At 51.4% G+C, this 18,008-nt stretch overlaps 1 protein-coding gene across 7 annotated transcripts in view; it reads left to right on the top strand.

Moving 5' to 3' along the window:
* The window catches only part of RNF144A (ring finger protein 144A), a 139,203-nt gene extending 124,438 nt beyond the window's left edge, over positions 1-14,765 (top strand). For all 7 annotated transcript variants that reach the window (XM_027773803.1, XM_014589739.2, XM_006153462.3 and 4 more), the window contains 2 exons: positions 39-128; positions 10,541-14,765. In XM_027773803.1, coding sequence (XP_027629604.1) covers positions 39-128; positions 10,541-10,672 — 222 coding nt within the window. In that variant the 3' untranslated portion in view covers positions 10,673-14,765. The remainder of the gene's footprint in view (positions 1-38; positions 129-10,540) is intronic.
* Positions 14,766-18,008: the final 3,243 nt, after the last annotated feature.

The raw sequence follows: 18,008 nt of genomic DNA, 5'->3' as shown, positions 1-18,008 counted from the left end.
AGAAGTGCCCTTCACTCCTGGTTTCTCTGCCTTCACAGGACGATTTTCTGCTGATACATTACGATAAGGGACCCTGCCGGAACAAGCTGGGCCACTCCCGGGCATCTGTGATCTGGCACCGGACACAGGTAGGAGGTGACTCACCTGGATTCTGCCGATTTCAGCAGAGGGAAAATGTGTTCGTACGTCTGTGTGTGAGTGTGAGTGTGTGTATATGTGACTTCTAGAAGACATGCCCACAGGTTGAAGATGCGCTGTGTAAGAAAACAGCTAGTAAGTGCGGTTCCTGCTGGGATTTTCGCTGGTCTGAGCTGATGCCTGCAGTAGCTCTGGCCAGAGTGAGTGAATATGCAGAACATTCAGCACAGTGTCATCACCGTCCTTGAGAAACTCGCACAGTACTCATGGCCTAGGCGATGGTCTGCCGGCAAAGTTGAGGAGTCCTTGCTTAGCCCTAAGGAACAGCTTCTGCAGAGGAGGCTGAGGTCAGCGAGGGCGTGCCTGGAAAGACACAGGGAAGGGATGGGAGATACCTGTGGTCACATCTGGCAGCCTTTGCATTTCTACAGGCCCTCGTGTTCATGTTATTCATATGTTCAACGTGTCAGTCACCTCACGTGTACCAGGTACTGTTGATATTAATATACCCAGGGGAAGGAAACATGCCAGTACATAAGACAGAACTGTCGTTCTGTGACACCTACATTCTACTTAGGGACAGAAATTACAGACCAGCAGGCATACGCATAATGTAAATCGGAGTGATGTGATAGGAAAGGGGCCTTCTAGGTTGGGTGGTCAGAAGGGCCACTGGACATGGGGTCCATGGCTGAGTGCTCAAGGACCAGGAGATTACTGTGGGACTGTGTGGGGCAGGACAGAAGGGACAAGGGGGTGAGCTTGAGCCTTGGAGCAAAGGCTCACATGGACAAGAGAAAGGCTGAGGGGAGATGGTCGGAGATCACATGGAGTCAAATGCTGTGGGGCTCCGCAGGCCCTGGTAAGACATTTGAGTTTCATTCTGGGCAAAATGGGAAGCCCATGAGAGGATGTGCTAGAAGACTGGTCAAGTCTGCCTAGTGGGGCTGAAAAGACTCCAGTCCATTACTCACTCAGCACCTCCCACCAAAGCCTCTGAGGCAGGTGTCATTCCCACCCCTAAGACAGAAACCCAGGAGGCTGAATGGTTGTGCAGTGGTGACGTGCAAGGCTCTTCAGGGCTGGCCCTCTGAGGAAGTTCCTGGTTCGTGTCTGGAGACCTCCCTGAGGACACCAGGCATGTACATGCCCATCATCTGGGCTGGCTGAGACTGGGGGTTGATTGGAGCATCAAGACTCTGTTGGGTATGTGTCTTCCCCCCTCCCCCACCCCTTGGAATAAAGGGTAAAGAAACCACCTCTTAAGACAGTTGTCTAAAAATGTAGAGCCATCCACCTAGGTACTGACTACATGTCTCAGCCCACTGCTGTGTTCCTAAACAAATACCCAGACTGGGTGATTTGTAACCAATAGAGGTTTATTTGGCTCATGATTCTGATGGCTAGGAATCCTGAAGGCATGGACCCAGCGTCTGGCTGGCCTCAGGCTAGGTGTCATAGCCAAAAAAGCTAGCAGATCCACAGGCACATGGAGAGAGAGAGAAAAAATGGAAATAGACCTTCCACTTCCGCTGGTTTTCCTTTCTGTGCTTCTAGCCGATTGGATGGTGTCCACCCACGTTAAAGGTCTCACTTCCCCTCAGTGTTAATGACATTAGGGACCCCCTGTCCCTTCTGTCTAGCCCAGGAGCTCTGATAGAGCAAGCTGATGTCTAAGCCCTTGTTCTGCCTTCCTTTGGAATCCTAACTACGGATCACAGCACAGCTCAGAGTGTCCAGCAGAGATGACAGTCCCTGTGTGGAAAGGGCAGTTGAAAATATCCTCGTCCTCACAGGCCTTAAGATCTGTTATTGCCAACTCTGCCTGTTGGCACAAAGCAACCAGCAACAGCACATCAGCAAATGACTGGCAGCTGCGTTCCAGTGACGCCCTTTTACGCCAGCAGGCATTGGGACCAAGCGTGGTGTTGGTGCATAACTCATGGAGTTCATTGAAAACCACTGAACTGGGCACTTCCAGTAGGCGATGTGCATGATGTGGGAATTCTATCTTAATACAGCTGTGAGGGAAAGACAGAGTGCGTAGGTTGTGGGCTGGCTTTGGCCTAAGCACCATGGTTTGCCACCCTGTGGTCTAGAGAGCTGGGGCCTTTCCCCACCCCTGGGCACTTTCTGCTCAGCACTCACTGTCCTTCCCTGAATAACCCCACTCACTGCTGGAGCAGGACCACAGTCTGATGGCTCAGCACCGTGGACGTGCAATCTCAACTCTGGAGGCCAGAGTCTGGGATCAGGGCGACAGCAGGGCTGTACTCTCTGACAATGGTAGGGGGCTCCTTTCTTGTCACTCCCAACTCCTGGGACTGGCCAGTAGCCATTGGCATTCTTGGCTTACAGATGGAGCACTCCAGTCCTCCATCCTGCAGAGGACGTGCGGTGGGCCCTGGGGCCATGGAGGTAGAGGCAGGACTCCAACTGGGGGGCTCTCAGTCCCTGGAATTCAACAGAAGTCCACAGGGCATTTGCTGCTCTGTGGGGGAAGGCCTTCCCCAAGACATGCCAGGCTGCAGACACGTCAGCAAGACTGATCTTCTAAACAATGTGTTAGAATAAGCGAGCAGTGTCCAAGGCCAGACGCAGGGGTCACAAAAATTAGCTAAGTGTGTCTAGTATCAAGTAACAGAAAGTGGGCCAGGTGCTTGGTCCCTCCTGAGGGAGCGTGACAGTGACTGGGCTTCACACGAAGTTGGCATGCATTTGCAAGCTATGGAAGCCGTCCATTTGCATAGTGATAGCCATGCCCAACTTGAGATACGGAATGCCCGTTGTGTGAAGCTCTTCGCCTCTCATGGCTTGTTTGGTTAGTGAGAGCCAGATATGTCTGCTTAGAAAGTCCGATTTCTGACAGGAGCCTTCTGGTTTTAGATCCACTCAGCACCCTCTCCCATTGGCCCTCCAAACAGGAATCTGACTTGGGCTTGCTGTCAGCAGATGGGACATTGACCTTGTGAGTTAGAGTTCCTCATCGTGTGTATTCAAAATTCCTTAAGCAAAAACGCGAGGTTTACAGTCTTCCTTCACCTTGGTCATGACATTTCAATTGTTTCCAAAGCACCCAGCAACCGTGGTGCAGGCCCATGGCCCCAGGACCTGGCGTGGCCTGGTGTGGACCTGCCGTCACGCCTTCCTCTGTCCCCATGCTCACGCTAGACTGTTCCCCTGGACTAGAGCTCTGCCTCTGGGCTCTGTCCCTGCTGTGGCTACCCTCCTGCTCACCGTCTCCCTTTTCTTCTCCTTGTCCTTCCTGTGCCCGGCTCTGTACTTCTAAAGCCTACCCCTGTGTGGTCCATTGTGGGTGCGGCATCCCGGGGAAGTCCTTTGCAGCTGTCATCCAGGACTTCACCACCCCTCCCGCTCTCATCCATGTTTGTCCCTGTCACTGATTTCCTGCGCAATCCTTGTCTCATCTCTTAGAGTCACAGGGTGTCCCTGAGGGCCCTGGTCAGATGCTGCCGAAATGGTAACTGGGTGAAACAGGAGCGAGCCTGGCTTCCTGCAGCTGGTGTGTAGCTCCCTGGCGAAGCAGACGTCTGTGTTCCTTCAGCCCCCACGTGCCCCCACATGTGGGAGAGATGCCACCGACCGTGGCAGAAAGCAAAAGGAGGTTGTGTCCCTGCCTCTGAGCCACCAGAGGCCTTCGGGGTCCAGGGAGAGTTGCCGAGTGTCCTGGGTCTGCTTCGTGGGAGGGTGATGGAGGTGGACCCCTGGAGCCTGTTTATTCCCCTTCTCAAAAAGAAAGAGCAGGGAAGCATCCCCTGAGAGGTGGGGTCCTCCAAGAGCTGGGGTTACTCGTTCTCCTTTAGGGAACAAGGGTGTTCCAGAGCTGCAGAGTGGACTCGGACTTGGTGGGCTCGTGTTCGGGAGCAGAGCGGGGAGGTGGTATGACAAAGGGCAGCAAGTATCATACCTGCAGCGGTCCGTGGGGACGTCCACTCCCCAAGGAATCTCGGCGGCACTCATACTTGCCTTTGTCTGCCTTTTAGAAGTGGGCTCCTCTAGGGGGATCTCTCCGTCTTCTGCCAGGCTCTGCACGGCCTCAGGTCTCCCCACTGTGCCCTCCCTCTGGCAGCGATACTGAGAGTGTGGCCAAGTGCCAGGTGTTGAACAGAGCCCACCAGTGCAGCAAATTCTGACGGAGCACTTCCTGAGCCGGGCTGTGGGGAAGCACGGCATTGCACGGGGTGCAGTATTAGAAGTGAAGTATTCCTTGGTGGTCACCAGGAAGTACGGCGTGGAGCGGTCATCAGGAAGTACGGTGGAAAGTGATCGTGAGGAAGTATGGCGTGGAGCAGTCACTAGCAAGTACAATGCGGAGTGGTCCCGCCTGGGGCTACCCTCCTGCTCACCGTCTCCCTTTTCTTCTCCTTGTCCTTCCTGTGCCCGGCTCTGTACTTCTAAAGCCTACCCCTGTGTGGTCCATTGTGGGTGCGGCATCCCGGGGAAGTCCTTTGCAGCTGTCATCCAGGACTTCACCACCCCTCCCGCTCTCATCCATGTTTGTCCCTGTCACTGATTTCCTGCGCAATCCTTGTCTCATCTCTTAGAGTCACAGGGTGTCCCTGAGGGCCCTGGTCAGATGCTGCCGAAATGGTAACTGGGTGAAACAGGAGCGAGCCTGGCTTCCTGCAGCTGGTGTGTAGCTCCCTGGCGAAGCAGACGTCTGTGTTCCTTCAGCCCCCACGTGCCCCCACATGTGGGAGAGATGCCACCGACCGTGGCAGAAAGCAAAAGGAGGTTGTGTCCCTGCCTCTGAGCCACCAGAGGCCTTCGGGGTCCAGGGAGAGTTGCCGAGTGTCCTGGGTCTGCTTCGTGGGAGGGTGATGGAGGTGGACCCCTGGAGCCTGTTTATTCCCCTTCTCAAAAAGAAAGAGCAGGGAAGCATCCCCTGAGAGGTGGGGTCCTCCAAGAGCTGGGGTTACTCGTTCTCCTTTAGGGAACAAGGGTGTTCCAGAGCTGCAGAGTGGACTCGGACTTGGTGGGCTCGTGTTCGGGAGCAGAGCGGGGAGGTGGTATGACAAAGGGCAGCAAGTATCATACCTGCAGCGGTCCGTGGGGACGTCCACTCCCCAAGGAATCTCGGCGGCACTCATACTTGCCTTTGTCTGCCTTTTAGAAGTGGGCTCCTCTAGGGGGATCTCTCCGTCTTCTGCCAGGCTCTGCACGGCCTCAGGTCTCCCCACTGTGCCCTCCCTCTGGCAGCGATACTGAGAGTGTGGCCAAGTGCCAGGTGTTGAACAGAGCCCACCAGTGCAGCAAATTCTGACGGAGCACTTCCTGAGCCGGGCTGTGGGGAAGCACGGCATTGCACGGGGTGCAGTATTAGAAGTGAAGTATTCCTTGGTGGTCACCAGGAAGTACGGCGTGGAGCGGTCATCAGGAAGTACGGTGGAAAGTGATCGTGAGGAAGTATGGCGTGGAGCAGTCACTAGCAAGTACAATGCGGAGTGGTCACCAGGAAGTATGGCGTGGGGCAGTCACCAGGAAGTATGGCGTGGAGCGGTCACCAGGAAGTATGACGTGGAGCGGTCACCAGGAAGTACGACGTGGGGTGGTCACCAGGAAGTACGGCGTGGAGTGGTCATCAGGAAGTACGGCGGGAAGTGATCGTGAGGAAGTACGGCGTGGGGCGGTCACCAGGAAGTACGGCATGGAGTGATCACCAGGAAGTACGGCGTGGGGCGGTCACCAGGAAGTACGGTGTGGAGCGGTCACCAGGAAGTACGGCGTGGGGCGGTCACCAGGAAGTACGGTGTGGAGCGGTCACCAGGGAAGTATGGCGTGGAGTGATCACCAGGAAGTACGGCGTGGGGCGGTCACCAGGAAGTACGGTGTGGGGCGGTCACCAGGAAGTACGGCGTGGGGCGGTCACCAGGAAGTGCGGTGTGGAGCGGTCACCAGGAAGTGCGGTGTGGAGCAGTCACCAGGAAGTATGGCGTGGAGCGGTCACCAGGAAGTACGGTGTGGAGCGGTCATCAGGAAGTACGGCGTGGGGTGATCACCAGGAAGTACAGCGTGGAGTGAAGCAAGTGCCGACTACACAGCCCGTGACCTTTTGGCAGCGGGGCTGTGGAAGGCAGAAGGGACAGCATGAACGGAGACTCGGAACCTGACCCAGGAGGTCGGCTGGGGAGAGGCTGAGGCGTGGCTGATGGGAAGTCAGAGCTGGAGAGGACAGAGTGTCGTGCTGTAGGCTTAAGTCTGGGTGCCACTAGGGAGCCACAGAAGGTTTTAGAGCATCAGTGAACTGCTCACATGGGACATAGCCTGAAGACCTCTCGTCCTGACTCTCCTGGTCCTCCACGTCTGGTCTGCCCTTGCTCGTTTAACCTCATCTCCAACTTTCAATGAAGTAGCAATGCCAGCCTAGTGGCCTCCCAGAACCCACTCAAGGTGACATGCCATCCCCTTTACTCCCCCTCTATTGCTGTTCTACTTGGCTCCTTCTTCCTCTCCCTGCATCCCCTCCATCCATGTTTAAGGCTGAGCCGCACTCTCCCACCCCGTCCACTCTGCCGTCTCTAGCCCAAGCCCTGACTGCAGCCCCAAGGTAGAGCCGGTGTTTCCCAGTAGCCCTACACGTACCTGCGCACACGCACATGGAGAGACCCAGGCCCGGATCAGGCTGTGTCACTCACCGGCTATCGTCTCCATTCTGTGTACCGTCCTGGTCTCAACCCGCCACCTTGAGCAGATGTCCCACGGGTGGGTCAGGTGCAGTCACGGAGTGCACGCTGCTCAGAACTTCGGGCCGGGGTTGAGTTTCATAAGCTCCCTGGGAAAGTACTCCTTAGCTCGTCTCTCAGTGCCTTGCCCTCAACAGAACTCAGAATACTGCCTCTGTTCCGTGTCCTCTGCTCCCAACTTTGGGGGCTTGTGGTTCTGTAGTGCCCCTTCTCGATTTTCCACTTCCTGACCCCTAACTCTTTCTCCCTTTCAATGTGAAGTTCAGTAAAGTAGTTCTAAGAGATTTGGGGGATTGCAGTGTGTCCCTTTGGGAGGATTGCAGGTGGCTTTTGTTTTTTTTTATGGGCGTCATGGTATTAGACACCAAAGACCTCTTACCTTACCCCTGCCACATGGACCTTCCTCATGAGACATCGAGCCGTGGATGAAGAAAGCTGCGTCTCTGTCGCGTGAGGCCTTTGTTCAGGTTATTTTGTTCCAGGTGATGTGGTTTTGGTTTCCTGTAACGATGTTTCTTGCTGAAACAGACAGGAACAAGCAGCAGTGCTGGCGTGGCACTGGACTGTGAGCTGGGGGAGAAGCCTCCGGCAGGGCCTGCTGCAGGCTGTGGGAACCATGCACTGGTGGATGGCAGCTGAGCTGAGCCCTGTCCCCTGCCTGCTCCACATTCTCTTTAAATGCAATGCTGCAGAGTGCCCGCTAGACGTTTTTGTCTCTCAGAAATCAGCCATTGTGGGGACCAGCAGTTAGCATAATGGCTATGTCACTGGACTCCCATGTAGTCGACTGTGGTTGAGTCTCGGACACGGTGGCTTAAACTCACGCCAGGCATGTGTGTGTGTGTGTGTGTGTGCCCAAGCTCCCAACAGGAGAATGGAAGAGAAGGGGTTGCAGCGTGTCCATCCTCCCGGGGGATGGGGGATAATTTCTTGCTTTCTGTCTCTCGGTCTCTCTCTGTCTTTCTGGTGAGCGCACATGCCCTATAGCAAAAACCTCTCAAAAAAAGAGAAAAAAGAAATAAGCCATTGTGAGGATGCACTAGAAGGGGCATTTCTTTTTCTTTTTTTTAAGAATGATTTATTTTATTTAATTTGTTGTTATTCCTTTTTAATTTGATCAGAGAGAGAAAGGGAGAGCGAGAAAGCAAACCACCAGGTCTGAGACTTGAACTGTGATTGGCCATGTGGGAGTTCAGCACCTTTAACCACCATGCCATTTGCCCGGAGTTCAGCACCTTAACCACCATGCCATTTGCCCACCCTGGGGGCATTTCTTTTTCTCTAGAGTGAACTCATTTCCTCAGGAGGCTGGCCTCGGATGAGGATGTTCTTCCCTAATACTGGCTCTTCCTTCTCTTATAGCAGTGAACAGAAACGTGCTTTACCCCGGGTCCACTTCAGGGAAAGGGCCCAGCCGAAGACCGGCGTTTTCCATGGCCAGCCATTTTATGGCCCTCCTGTGTTCACACACGTACACACACAGTATCCTTGGAGGCCTAGCTGAGGGGCCCGGGAGCCTCGTAACCAGGAAACCACGGGCAATGCCTAGTCTAGATGATTTTTGCTGAATTTAGTGGAGTAAACACAAGAGACCAAATTTGGCCCTTTCGCTGGGATGCCCAGTGCTATCTGTCTTAAACAAACATCGGGTCCTTTAGAAAAGCTTTTGCCAAAGACTTTTGTACCTGGGAAAGGAGAAAATTGGGCTGAATTGTCATGCAGGGATCAAATACAGTTTCATTGCTCTACGCGTATTTCCACATCCGATTGCCGACTCAGCGAACTAAAGGCGCTCTGCTCACCGCGTCAGGTCTTTTATTTTGGCTTAGTTTTTCCAAGCTCTTGAAAGTGATTTGTAGAAAATCCTCGGCGGAGACTACGTGGAGTGTGACCAGTTTCCGTCCAGCCAGTTCATCCCATCAACCTATTGGACATTTCCTGTAAAGGAGGGACTAGGGATGGAGACTTACCATGGCTTTCAGAAAGTATGTTGTGCTTAAGTAGCATGCAGTCTAAGAAACTCAGGCAGCACCTGTGAAAACCTCAGGGGTTGCTGGTAGAGCACCCCCACGAGGGTTCCCTCAGCAGCTGGAAGCCCTCCACCCCTGCCTCCTACTTCCTGCTCCAGTGCCTGCGGCCGCCGAGGGATTGCTTGGTGTCCTGAGACTGACTTCCTGCCTCAGTCTTTGCTGTTGTCTGCCTTCCCCTGGCTACCAACAGCTGCCCATAGACAGGGTTACCGAGTTTATGGGGCAGCATGGGAAGCAGGACATGAGGTGGACCAAGGAAGCTGCGATGGCGTGCTGCTGGCTGAGAGCGTGAGCACTCCGTCAGGGAGTCTGATGTGTCTGGACTGCGGAGGACCTCTGGCTCCTCAGTCAGGACTGGCAGTGGTGTTCAGCAGTTGGGATTACTCAAGAACGCCCTCCAAACAAGTAAGACTTGTGTTTGTGGATTCTGAAACAGCCGCATGCACATGAATTTAACAGAGCCTGGCGTGGATTCATGCCGTGTCCTTTCACCCCTTAGACGACGTTCCGACAAAATGGGCTTGGCCAGTGGGGTGGCTCCCCATCAGCATCACTTAGGAAGAGCAGCCTGATGTATAAAGCACCTATTGCATGTGTGCATTCTGATTTAAAAATCTGAGCCCAAGTATCCCCTGTCAGACATCGGGGATCCCTAACAGAATGTGTAGCGCCAATAACGGCCCTTAGAGCTCTTTGACCTCACTCGTTGATTTCACAGTTGAGAAGCAGACCCGGGAGTAGACTTACTCAGCCCAGGTGGAACCCCGTGCGAGTGCCTTCACGTTCTCAGCCCTCTGTGCACTAGGCAGTGGGTTAACCCCCAGAGCAGGTTTCAGGGCTGCCACAGAGCCACCAGGCAGGTGGGCGCCATTCTAACCAGACACTGCCTGATTTAGCTGGCCCCATGTCTGTGTCTGAAGCTTATTCCTTTGGGAATTTACTCATACCTAGGGGTAAATACATTTTAGAGTAAAAACCAAAGCACGTGACAGCAGTTTAAGCTTGAATCTCCAGGAATGACAAAGGCAGATCGCCCCTGAGGAGCCGTGCCGGGGTCTTCCCCGTGCCTTGTCTGCAGTGCCTTGTCTCATTCATATCCCACTTCTTCGTCTCCACAGCCTCAACAATCTCCCATTGGAAACTTATTTTGCTTAGCAAATATCTATTTGGGGGAGGCCCTTTACACCTAAAATCTAAGGGCAGTTTCTGTAAACTAAATCCTTATGAGTTGATTAAATCCTGATGAAATCTACCACCAGATGAGATGCGCCTTGAGGACGAAGATGTCATGTGTCTGTATTTCAACACCTTGAACAGGGTCTGGTTCATAGTTTGTTGCTCAGTGGTAGCTTATTGGCAATTGGATGTGTGGATGCATGGGTGTTCGGGTGCTTAAGTGGCAGGGGGAAGAGGGATGAAAGGAAAAGGAGAGAGGGATAATAAGAGAGGAAAGAAAAACATTGCTGGCATGACTGGTGGGTGGATGGGCGGATGGATGCATGGGTAGGTGATGGTTTTGATGGTTGGTTGAGTGGATGGATGGGTGGATGCATGGATGGGTAAGTGGATGGTGGATGATGGATGGGTGGGTGGTTTGTGTAATTTATGCCTCAACTGTGGAAACTAGACCAGTCGTCCTGATTTTACCCTTTGGTTTCCTTCTTCCAGGTTGTGGGCATTTTTGCTGGATTTGGGCTCCTGCTCTTGGTGGCCTCACCCTTCCTTCTGCTGGCCACCCCCTTTGTGCTCTGCTGCAAATGCAAGTGCAGTAAAGGTGATGACGACCCACTCCCCACCTAGAGAAAGACATGCAGCTGGAACAAGACCCCTGCCTCTGGGAATTGTGGCTCTCCCCACCCCACCCCACCGTATCCCTCTCACTAAACATCTTTCTTGCCTTATGTGCCCCATTGAGCTTCAGAGTGTCAGGCTGGATGCCGCCATTTCAGGGACTGGTGTCAGAATGTTTGCCGAGGCCCCAGGTGTGGTCACCTAGGCATGGGGAAGGCAAGCAGGTGTGGGTAGGGCAGGTCCCCCCAGACTCCGTCTCCGCAGACTTGGCAGGTGCTGTGGGAAGCTCACCAGGCAGTCTCTCTCTGTGGTGATAGACTAGGAACGCCGGATGGTGGCCTGAGAGACCTACTGATGCGAACGTCGTCCATCTCCTCGGCTTCAAGATGGCGCCATGTTGTTGCGTAAAGAAGTCTTTCCAGGAAGACAACTCACTTCAGACAGAATCTGATTATTCCAATTTGAGAAAAGCACTCTGTTTATGACAACTGTTTTTACTACTAATGGCATTTAGTAAAATCCTTTTTAGAAGGCTTTTTTTTTTTCCAACCAAGTAGTGGAAATCAACAAGGTGCATATAAACCATCCTCTGCCTTTCTTGAAATGTGCATTTTAAGAAGTTATAGTTAAATGACTTTTCCTGGCTTGGCCACTTATCAGGAGATTTAGAACGCCTTATGCACTCTGTGTTTTTCTTGAAACTTGCTGTAATAACTTTGGAACGCTGTCAGCTGTGTACTGTTACAAACGTGGTTCCTGTCTCGTTGCATCTTTGGAAATACTGACATGTTTAAAGGAACATCTCCATTGGATCGGCCTTTCCTCATTGTCTGCCTTTGGTGATGCAGCGCAGAGCAGCCCAGGGGCGCATAGCTTCTCACCAGGTATCAGCAATGACTGTGGAATATCGTCAAAGCAGCTGTTTTACTCAGAAATGGTTCTACTTGGAATCAATAGAGTTTGACCTCTTGCTTCAGTCTTCCAGGAGATAAGAAGAAAGTTATCTGCTCCTAGAAGCAGGGCCTCCCAGCAGAGGTTGGAGAACTCCCAGGGGCTGGGGAGGGATTTCTGGATTTCCACATTGTTTAAATGCTTCAGTTACTTTGAAAATCACCTTTCGTGCACAATTCTTTGTTCCAAATCTTGTTGCTAACCATTTTGCCCTTGCTGGGAAAAAACCTCCCTGTCTCTTAGTTACTCTGAGGTAGGATTTTACCACGTGTCTTCCCCAGGGCTGTGTGAGGCTGTTTCACGGTGGCAGAACACACAGATCCGTACAGAGACACGCTGGTCCGTACAGACTGGACCAGGAAAGTGGAGAAAGTATGTTCTTCAACAAGAATTAACTTTCAAAGCCCCATGTGTGTCTAAGGATCAAAAGGTAGATATTGTAGTTTTGTTATCATATTGATAGAATTTCTTGAAGATTATGAAACATTCCACAAAGAAGTAAAGCCAAAACAGAACCTTTCTCTCTCAGCTATCTGCTCATGGCAAGCACATTTTTTCAGTGTGGATATTTTATGTGTGTTTGATTTGTACCTTTGTGTCTCCATCTTGGGGCCTAGTTTCCCTTCCCTGTAGAGAAGTTTCTTTATTTCTTAACCTTGAGTAGGTCTGAGGAAACAACCTCACTTCACTCTCCATCTCTAGCATGATTTGCTCTGTGAAACTGAAACAATTTACAGCACCAGCCCGTGTTGGCCTGGCGTCTGGGAGTTCTCATAATGGCAGTTTGAAAGTTCAGTAGATGAATGAGACCATGCGTGACATGGTCTTTCTGGACGAGGCTAGCCGGGAATGAGGTTGAAGCTGTTGCGGTGGAGTCTCATGGTAGAAGGGCAGTTCTGGCCGGGCAGCAGCTCCCGGAGTCAGTGCCCTTTACTTGAGGCCTCAGCCTGTGACTTGTGGATGCAGCTGTCCAGCTCGTGCGCTGTAAAATGCCTATCAAAGAGGGCGCTTGGGGCGGGCCTCCGTCACATCCCAGTCCTTCTGCTGAGACAGCTGCTGCCCTCCACACGAGCCCGTTCAGCAGTACCCTTGTCCTTGGGTGGAAGTCAGAGCCCTCGGGAAAGTGGTGGTCCCAGGGCTAGAGCTCAGATGTCCTTACTCCTAAAGGGATGGATGGAGTGGAGGAGGAGTCTCTGGCCCAGGCACGCACATCGGCAGCCCCGGCCATCCTCGTACACACCTCGTGCATCCCCTCCACCACACCAGGGTGTTTGCAAAAACATGGTCTCACCCACACAGGGGCACAGAAATTCTGGGGCCAGCCAAGGGCAGGCAAATTACCCTCTATCTGCTGAGTTTTTCTATCAGACATGCCTCAGTTTGTCCAACTTGATTTAGTAATAAAATTATATCCATTCCCTATACAAATACCAGCAAGATCACATTGAGATAGAGAAACCGGCATTTTGCCTCTCAGACTCCTTTCGTAAGGAGTGCCACACCCATCTTGCATGCCAGGAAGAGGCAGACTAACCGGCTGGGTGTGAAATGTACCTACCACGAGGAGGGAGCCCTCGCTGTGCCAGCTGATCCTGCTGCCATGCCTCCGCGAAACCTGGGAGCACTGCAGTGAGTGGACAGACGCGTCCCTGCTGCAGCAGGGCTTGGCTTAATTGAACAGTGACATTAGATTCACAGTTCTGGTTCCGAGCAGCTCCCGGTGTTTGTCCAGGTGGAAGTGTTGGCGGTGTTCAGAGTGTCCAGGCGGAGGCCTTTCATCCTGGGGAGTAGGCGAAGAAGTCATGTAGAGTTGGGCCCTGCTTCCCTCCTGCCGCCCAGCTGGAGTGGCTAGTGGGGCCTGTGGCAGTAGGCTGCTGAAGCCCTTGGGTAATAACTCCATTAGAAGGGTTTTCTGGCCCTGCCTGACCTCATGGTCTGCGCTGCCATGTGTCTCATGGCCCAGCCAGCCGAGTTTGCATCCTTGCAGGAGGTCAATGTCCTCTGAGACAGTGACCATGGATGTTTGTAGAGCAGAGGTGGCCCAGCACTGAGCCCACACCGAACCTGGGCGTCTATGAGATCCAGTCCAGATCAGTCTCCTTCCTCGGCAGCGAGGACCAGCAGGCTGAGGAGCCGCCACCTGCTTCAAAAAGATTGAAGGGAACAAATCCTCTTTCCATGGTGTTCCATGAAAGCGGTGTAGGGCCCAGGCCAGCTCCTGATTAGAACACAGGGTCTACCGGGAGGGGGAATTATCAGACGTGCAGAAATTACTTAAAGATGACATTATTTTTTCACTTATATTAGAAAGGCTAAAATTTATTTCACAAATTAGCAGAGAACATTTTCCCTTGTTAGTCTAAAGATTAGGGGATTGAAAAGAACCAGGGTGGGCTTTTTGTATATTTCTCAGATTCTCAATAAATACAACGTGAGCGTGTGTGTGTGTGTGTGTGTGTATATGTGTGTAGTAATCGAGACATCAATAAGGAAAACATTTTGCATGTATAAAGCTTCATGAAGGTCTCTTTAAAAAATACCAAAGCTTGTTTATTCCTTTTAAGTAACCCAAGCCCTTACAAAAATCAACAGAATGAAAAAGATTATGACTGCATTGCCAAAACACCAAATGGCGCAGAGGGCCTGCGTTAAAGTGTAACTGCAAACGGTCAGCCAAGAGAGCATGCTGTTTCTGTATTTAGAGCCCTGGGGTCCCCCTCCTTGACTTGCGTCATGCTGTCTCCCGCCACGGCGGGAGCCTGCAGTTAGGGGTAGCCACACGCCACCTGCCTGCCTTTCTTTCCTTCTTTGCTCACTTTACCACGGGTGTATTTTAACCTTGTGTAAAATATGCATGGGCGAGTCATGCACACATATACATGATGTATTTGACAAGTGGTGGTAAAACAACCAATTTGGTTTGTGTTTTTGAAACGTCAGTGCATTTTGTGCCACTAACACTGTGATGTATACAAGAACTGTCTGAATGCCTTTTCATGTCGTGTTTTGTACTTCGGAATCATATGGAGCAGTTGGATTTGTAACTTCAATACATATTTTAAATGTATTGTGTCTTCCGTAGTCTGTCCCCCCTTTGGAAGGGATTTCTTTTTAAAGATATTTTGGCTGGAATACAGGTGACTTTTGTAAATCCTGCGTGGCTCCATCTTTTGTAGATGCTAGTTGACTACAGACCTAAAGTTTGAAACCGTGATGGGAATTGGAGGTGGAAGGGAGAAGGGCGGGAGAGGGGAGGGATCTTTTATCACTGGGGAAATAGCGTTTGTAGTCTCAGATTTTCTTAGGGCTGTTTCGACTCTCAGATGCCAACATAAGCTGGGTCATTGGCTATGTCAACCCTTCTGACCACTTCCTGGCTCCGTCTTGTAGCGCCAAGCCAGGAATACAGCACCAGAAAGCATCTGCAGGTGTTCCCTGCCTCTATCCACAAAGACCAGCCCCCCACTCACTTATCACAATTTGTAGAGGCATCATTAAAGTCTTTTTATGATTAAAAAGGCCTCCTTTTTGGCCGAGGTCAACACGGTAGAATAAATATGAATGCTCCTTTTTTTGGGGGGGGGTTGGGCGTGGGGGGAGAGGTTTTTGCTATAGGACGCGTGCACTCACCAGAAAGACAGAGAGAGAGACAGAGAGACAGAAAGTGAGAAATCACCCACCAAAGGGATGGCCACGTCTCAATCCCTTCTCCTCCATTCTCCTCTCGGGATCTTGGGCATACATGCACATGCACCCGGGGAGAGTTTAAACCACCGGGTCCAGGACTCGAACCGCAGTTGACTACATGGGAGTCTAGCGACAGCCATTATGCCAACTGCTGGTCCCGAATGCTTTTTCTTTAATAGGAGAAATAATAATAACCCAAAGATTAGAGTAGATCACCTTGATTTTCATTGGCCGTGACTGAGCATCATAGGAGACTGTACACCCCAGTCATTAACATGAAAGCAAAGGCTAGGACTAGGTGATTAGTTATCTGTCCTGTGTTCAAATTTTAAAAACTACCCTTAGTATCATAAGATCCCAGTTTGGGGAGGTGCATTAACAACTTGTGACCTGAGTTCATTGTGGGTGCTCAGGACACCTGCTTTCCAGGAGCTCTTGTTGTGAAGTGGGAGACGGATGGGCTAGTCCGTCATAATAATAATGTAATAGTGACAGGTGCTGCGGTGGGCACGTGTGTGCCAGGCTTTGCAGACAGAAGCCACCGGCGTTCAGCCAGGCATGGAGGTCAGGGAAAGCCACACCCAAGCTGAATCTTGAAGACCAGTAGGCATTAGGAAAAAAAAAAAAAAAAAAAAAAAAAACCTGGAAGGGTGTTCCAGGGAATGGCCCAGTCCAAATGCAGGTGGGGCTGACTGGCATGTGGGGGATGCAGAGACGCTCCAGTGTCTGACCCCAGCACCCAGAGCAAAGCTCGGGAAGTTGGCCACTGTAAGGGCTTCGGGCAGGTGGTGGTTTCCTCGGGTCACTGTGAGACCTACATGCTGGCTGGCCAACAGCAGGTGTTTATCATCTCACAGCTCAGGAGGCAGAAAGCCCGAGATCAGGGTGTCAGCAGGGTTGGTCCTCCTGAGATGTGCAGGAACGCGTGCATCTCCATCCCTGTTGGCAGTTGCTGGCAGTCTGCATTCCTGGCCCGTTCCTGCTTCGCCTGGTCTCTGCCTTCATCTTCACATGGTACGCGAGTGGACATGGTCAAGTGGGCATGGCCAAATGAGGTGGTCAGAACGGCAGCAGGAACAAAGGGTGGAGGTCCAAGGAAGTCCTTCCCAGGCTGACTTGGACTTCAGCTCTGTGAGTGACCTAGTTGTGGGAAGCCCCTCAAAAAACACTGCCAAGAGATCATTGCTTTTCAGCAAAACAGATCTCCGTGCATAAATGCATAGGCACATGCATTTGCTTCCAAAATAAATTAGAAAATTCTCTCTGCATCAACTTACCAGTATTGAAGAACCCAAATTGCAGGGCTTTGGTGGTAGGACTGGTGCTGACCTTGCTATGTGCCATGTGAAAGTCACCCTGAAAATGGACCTCCTCACTACAGCTGTGCTCCAGGGAGAGCGGACATGCTGCTGGGGGTAGGCAGTGCAACGTACCACTCACCCGCCTTAACTCCCTCTTTCTGAACCAGAGAGTGATTCAGCCTTTGAAAGATAGCAGTCACTGCTTGTTGCTCATTGTTCATAACTCGTTGTTCCCTGTCTATTAATCACTCCGGGTTGCCATTGAGCATGAAGCCAGCATTGAATAGGAGGCCAAGCAGCAGGACAGCGTGTGACCGCAGTGCTGCTGCCAGGGCTGGATCTGAGTCGCAGGTGTGTCCTTGTGCACGTGACTCAGCCTGAGCAGTGATCTTTTCACTCGAAAGCGAGGATGAAAAATACTTCACAGGATCTTTTTAAGGGTAAGTGAGGTAATGACAGTGAAATACAGAGTGTGCAGCAGCCCATAGTCTGAACGTGTTCAGCCATGAGTGCTTCTGTCACGAACACTCACAGCACTCCACCTCCAAACACCCAGGGCTTTCCTGCCTGCTGTCATGATGATAGAACCCGTGGACTGGACAGGCTCTGAGCACTTTCCCTCTTGCATCACAGCTCCTGCTGCCCGAGGGTGTCAGAGAGTGACCATGTTGGACCTCTGGTTAATGCAAAGCAAAATGGTGTCAACTCTCCATACGGGAAAATATTATTTTTTTAGAGAGAGATTTTTGCTCTAGGGCACATGTGTTCACTGGAGAGACAGAAAGCAGGAAATCACCCCCGACCCCAGAGGCATGGCCACACCACAACCTCTTCTCCATTTTCTTCTCAGGATTTTAGACACACACGCACATGTGCAAGTGTGCATTTTAATTCCATGGGTCCAAGACTAGAACCATGGTCAACTACGTGGGAATCCAGCAATGTAACCACTCCGCCATCTGCTGGTTCCATGTGGGAAGATCTTAATTTGCAACATCAAAAGTATGTACTTGTTCATTATGGTAATTATCTGGGTCTCCTTTAAGAACATATTAATAGTTTTACTTATGCTACTGATTTTTTCAATCATTGACTTAGAAAACCCTCTCAGAACAGGTCATGTGTTTTTCAAGTCACAAGAAAGTTCTAAATAGGAGTAGGCTTTCCTTACTTCTTAGAATTTATGGATTTATGAAAAGCTTCAAATGCAAAATAATAATAATAATAAATTTTAAACCCTTCAGACAGTTGGGCTTGACTGTTAGTTTTATTCAGAGATTAAAGAAATTAGTATAAATACTAGATTTTGTTTGCACCACCAACTCTTACTGAAGGAATTAAACCCCCGTTGCCAGCAGTGTGTATGTGTGGTGTGTGTGTGTGTGTGTGTGTGTGTGTGTGTGTGT

This window comes from Tupaia chinensis, unplaced genomic scaffold (genome assembly GCF_000334495.1).
Source record: "Tupaia chinensis unplaced genomic scaffold, TupChi_1.0 Scaffold000377_1, whole genome shotgun sequence".
Classification (NCBI taxonomy): Eukaryota; Metazoa; Chordata; class Mammalia; order Scandentia; family Tupaiidae; genus Tupaia; species Tupaia belangeri.
This window is presented reverse-complemented; position numbering and strand designations above follow the sequence as displayed.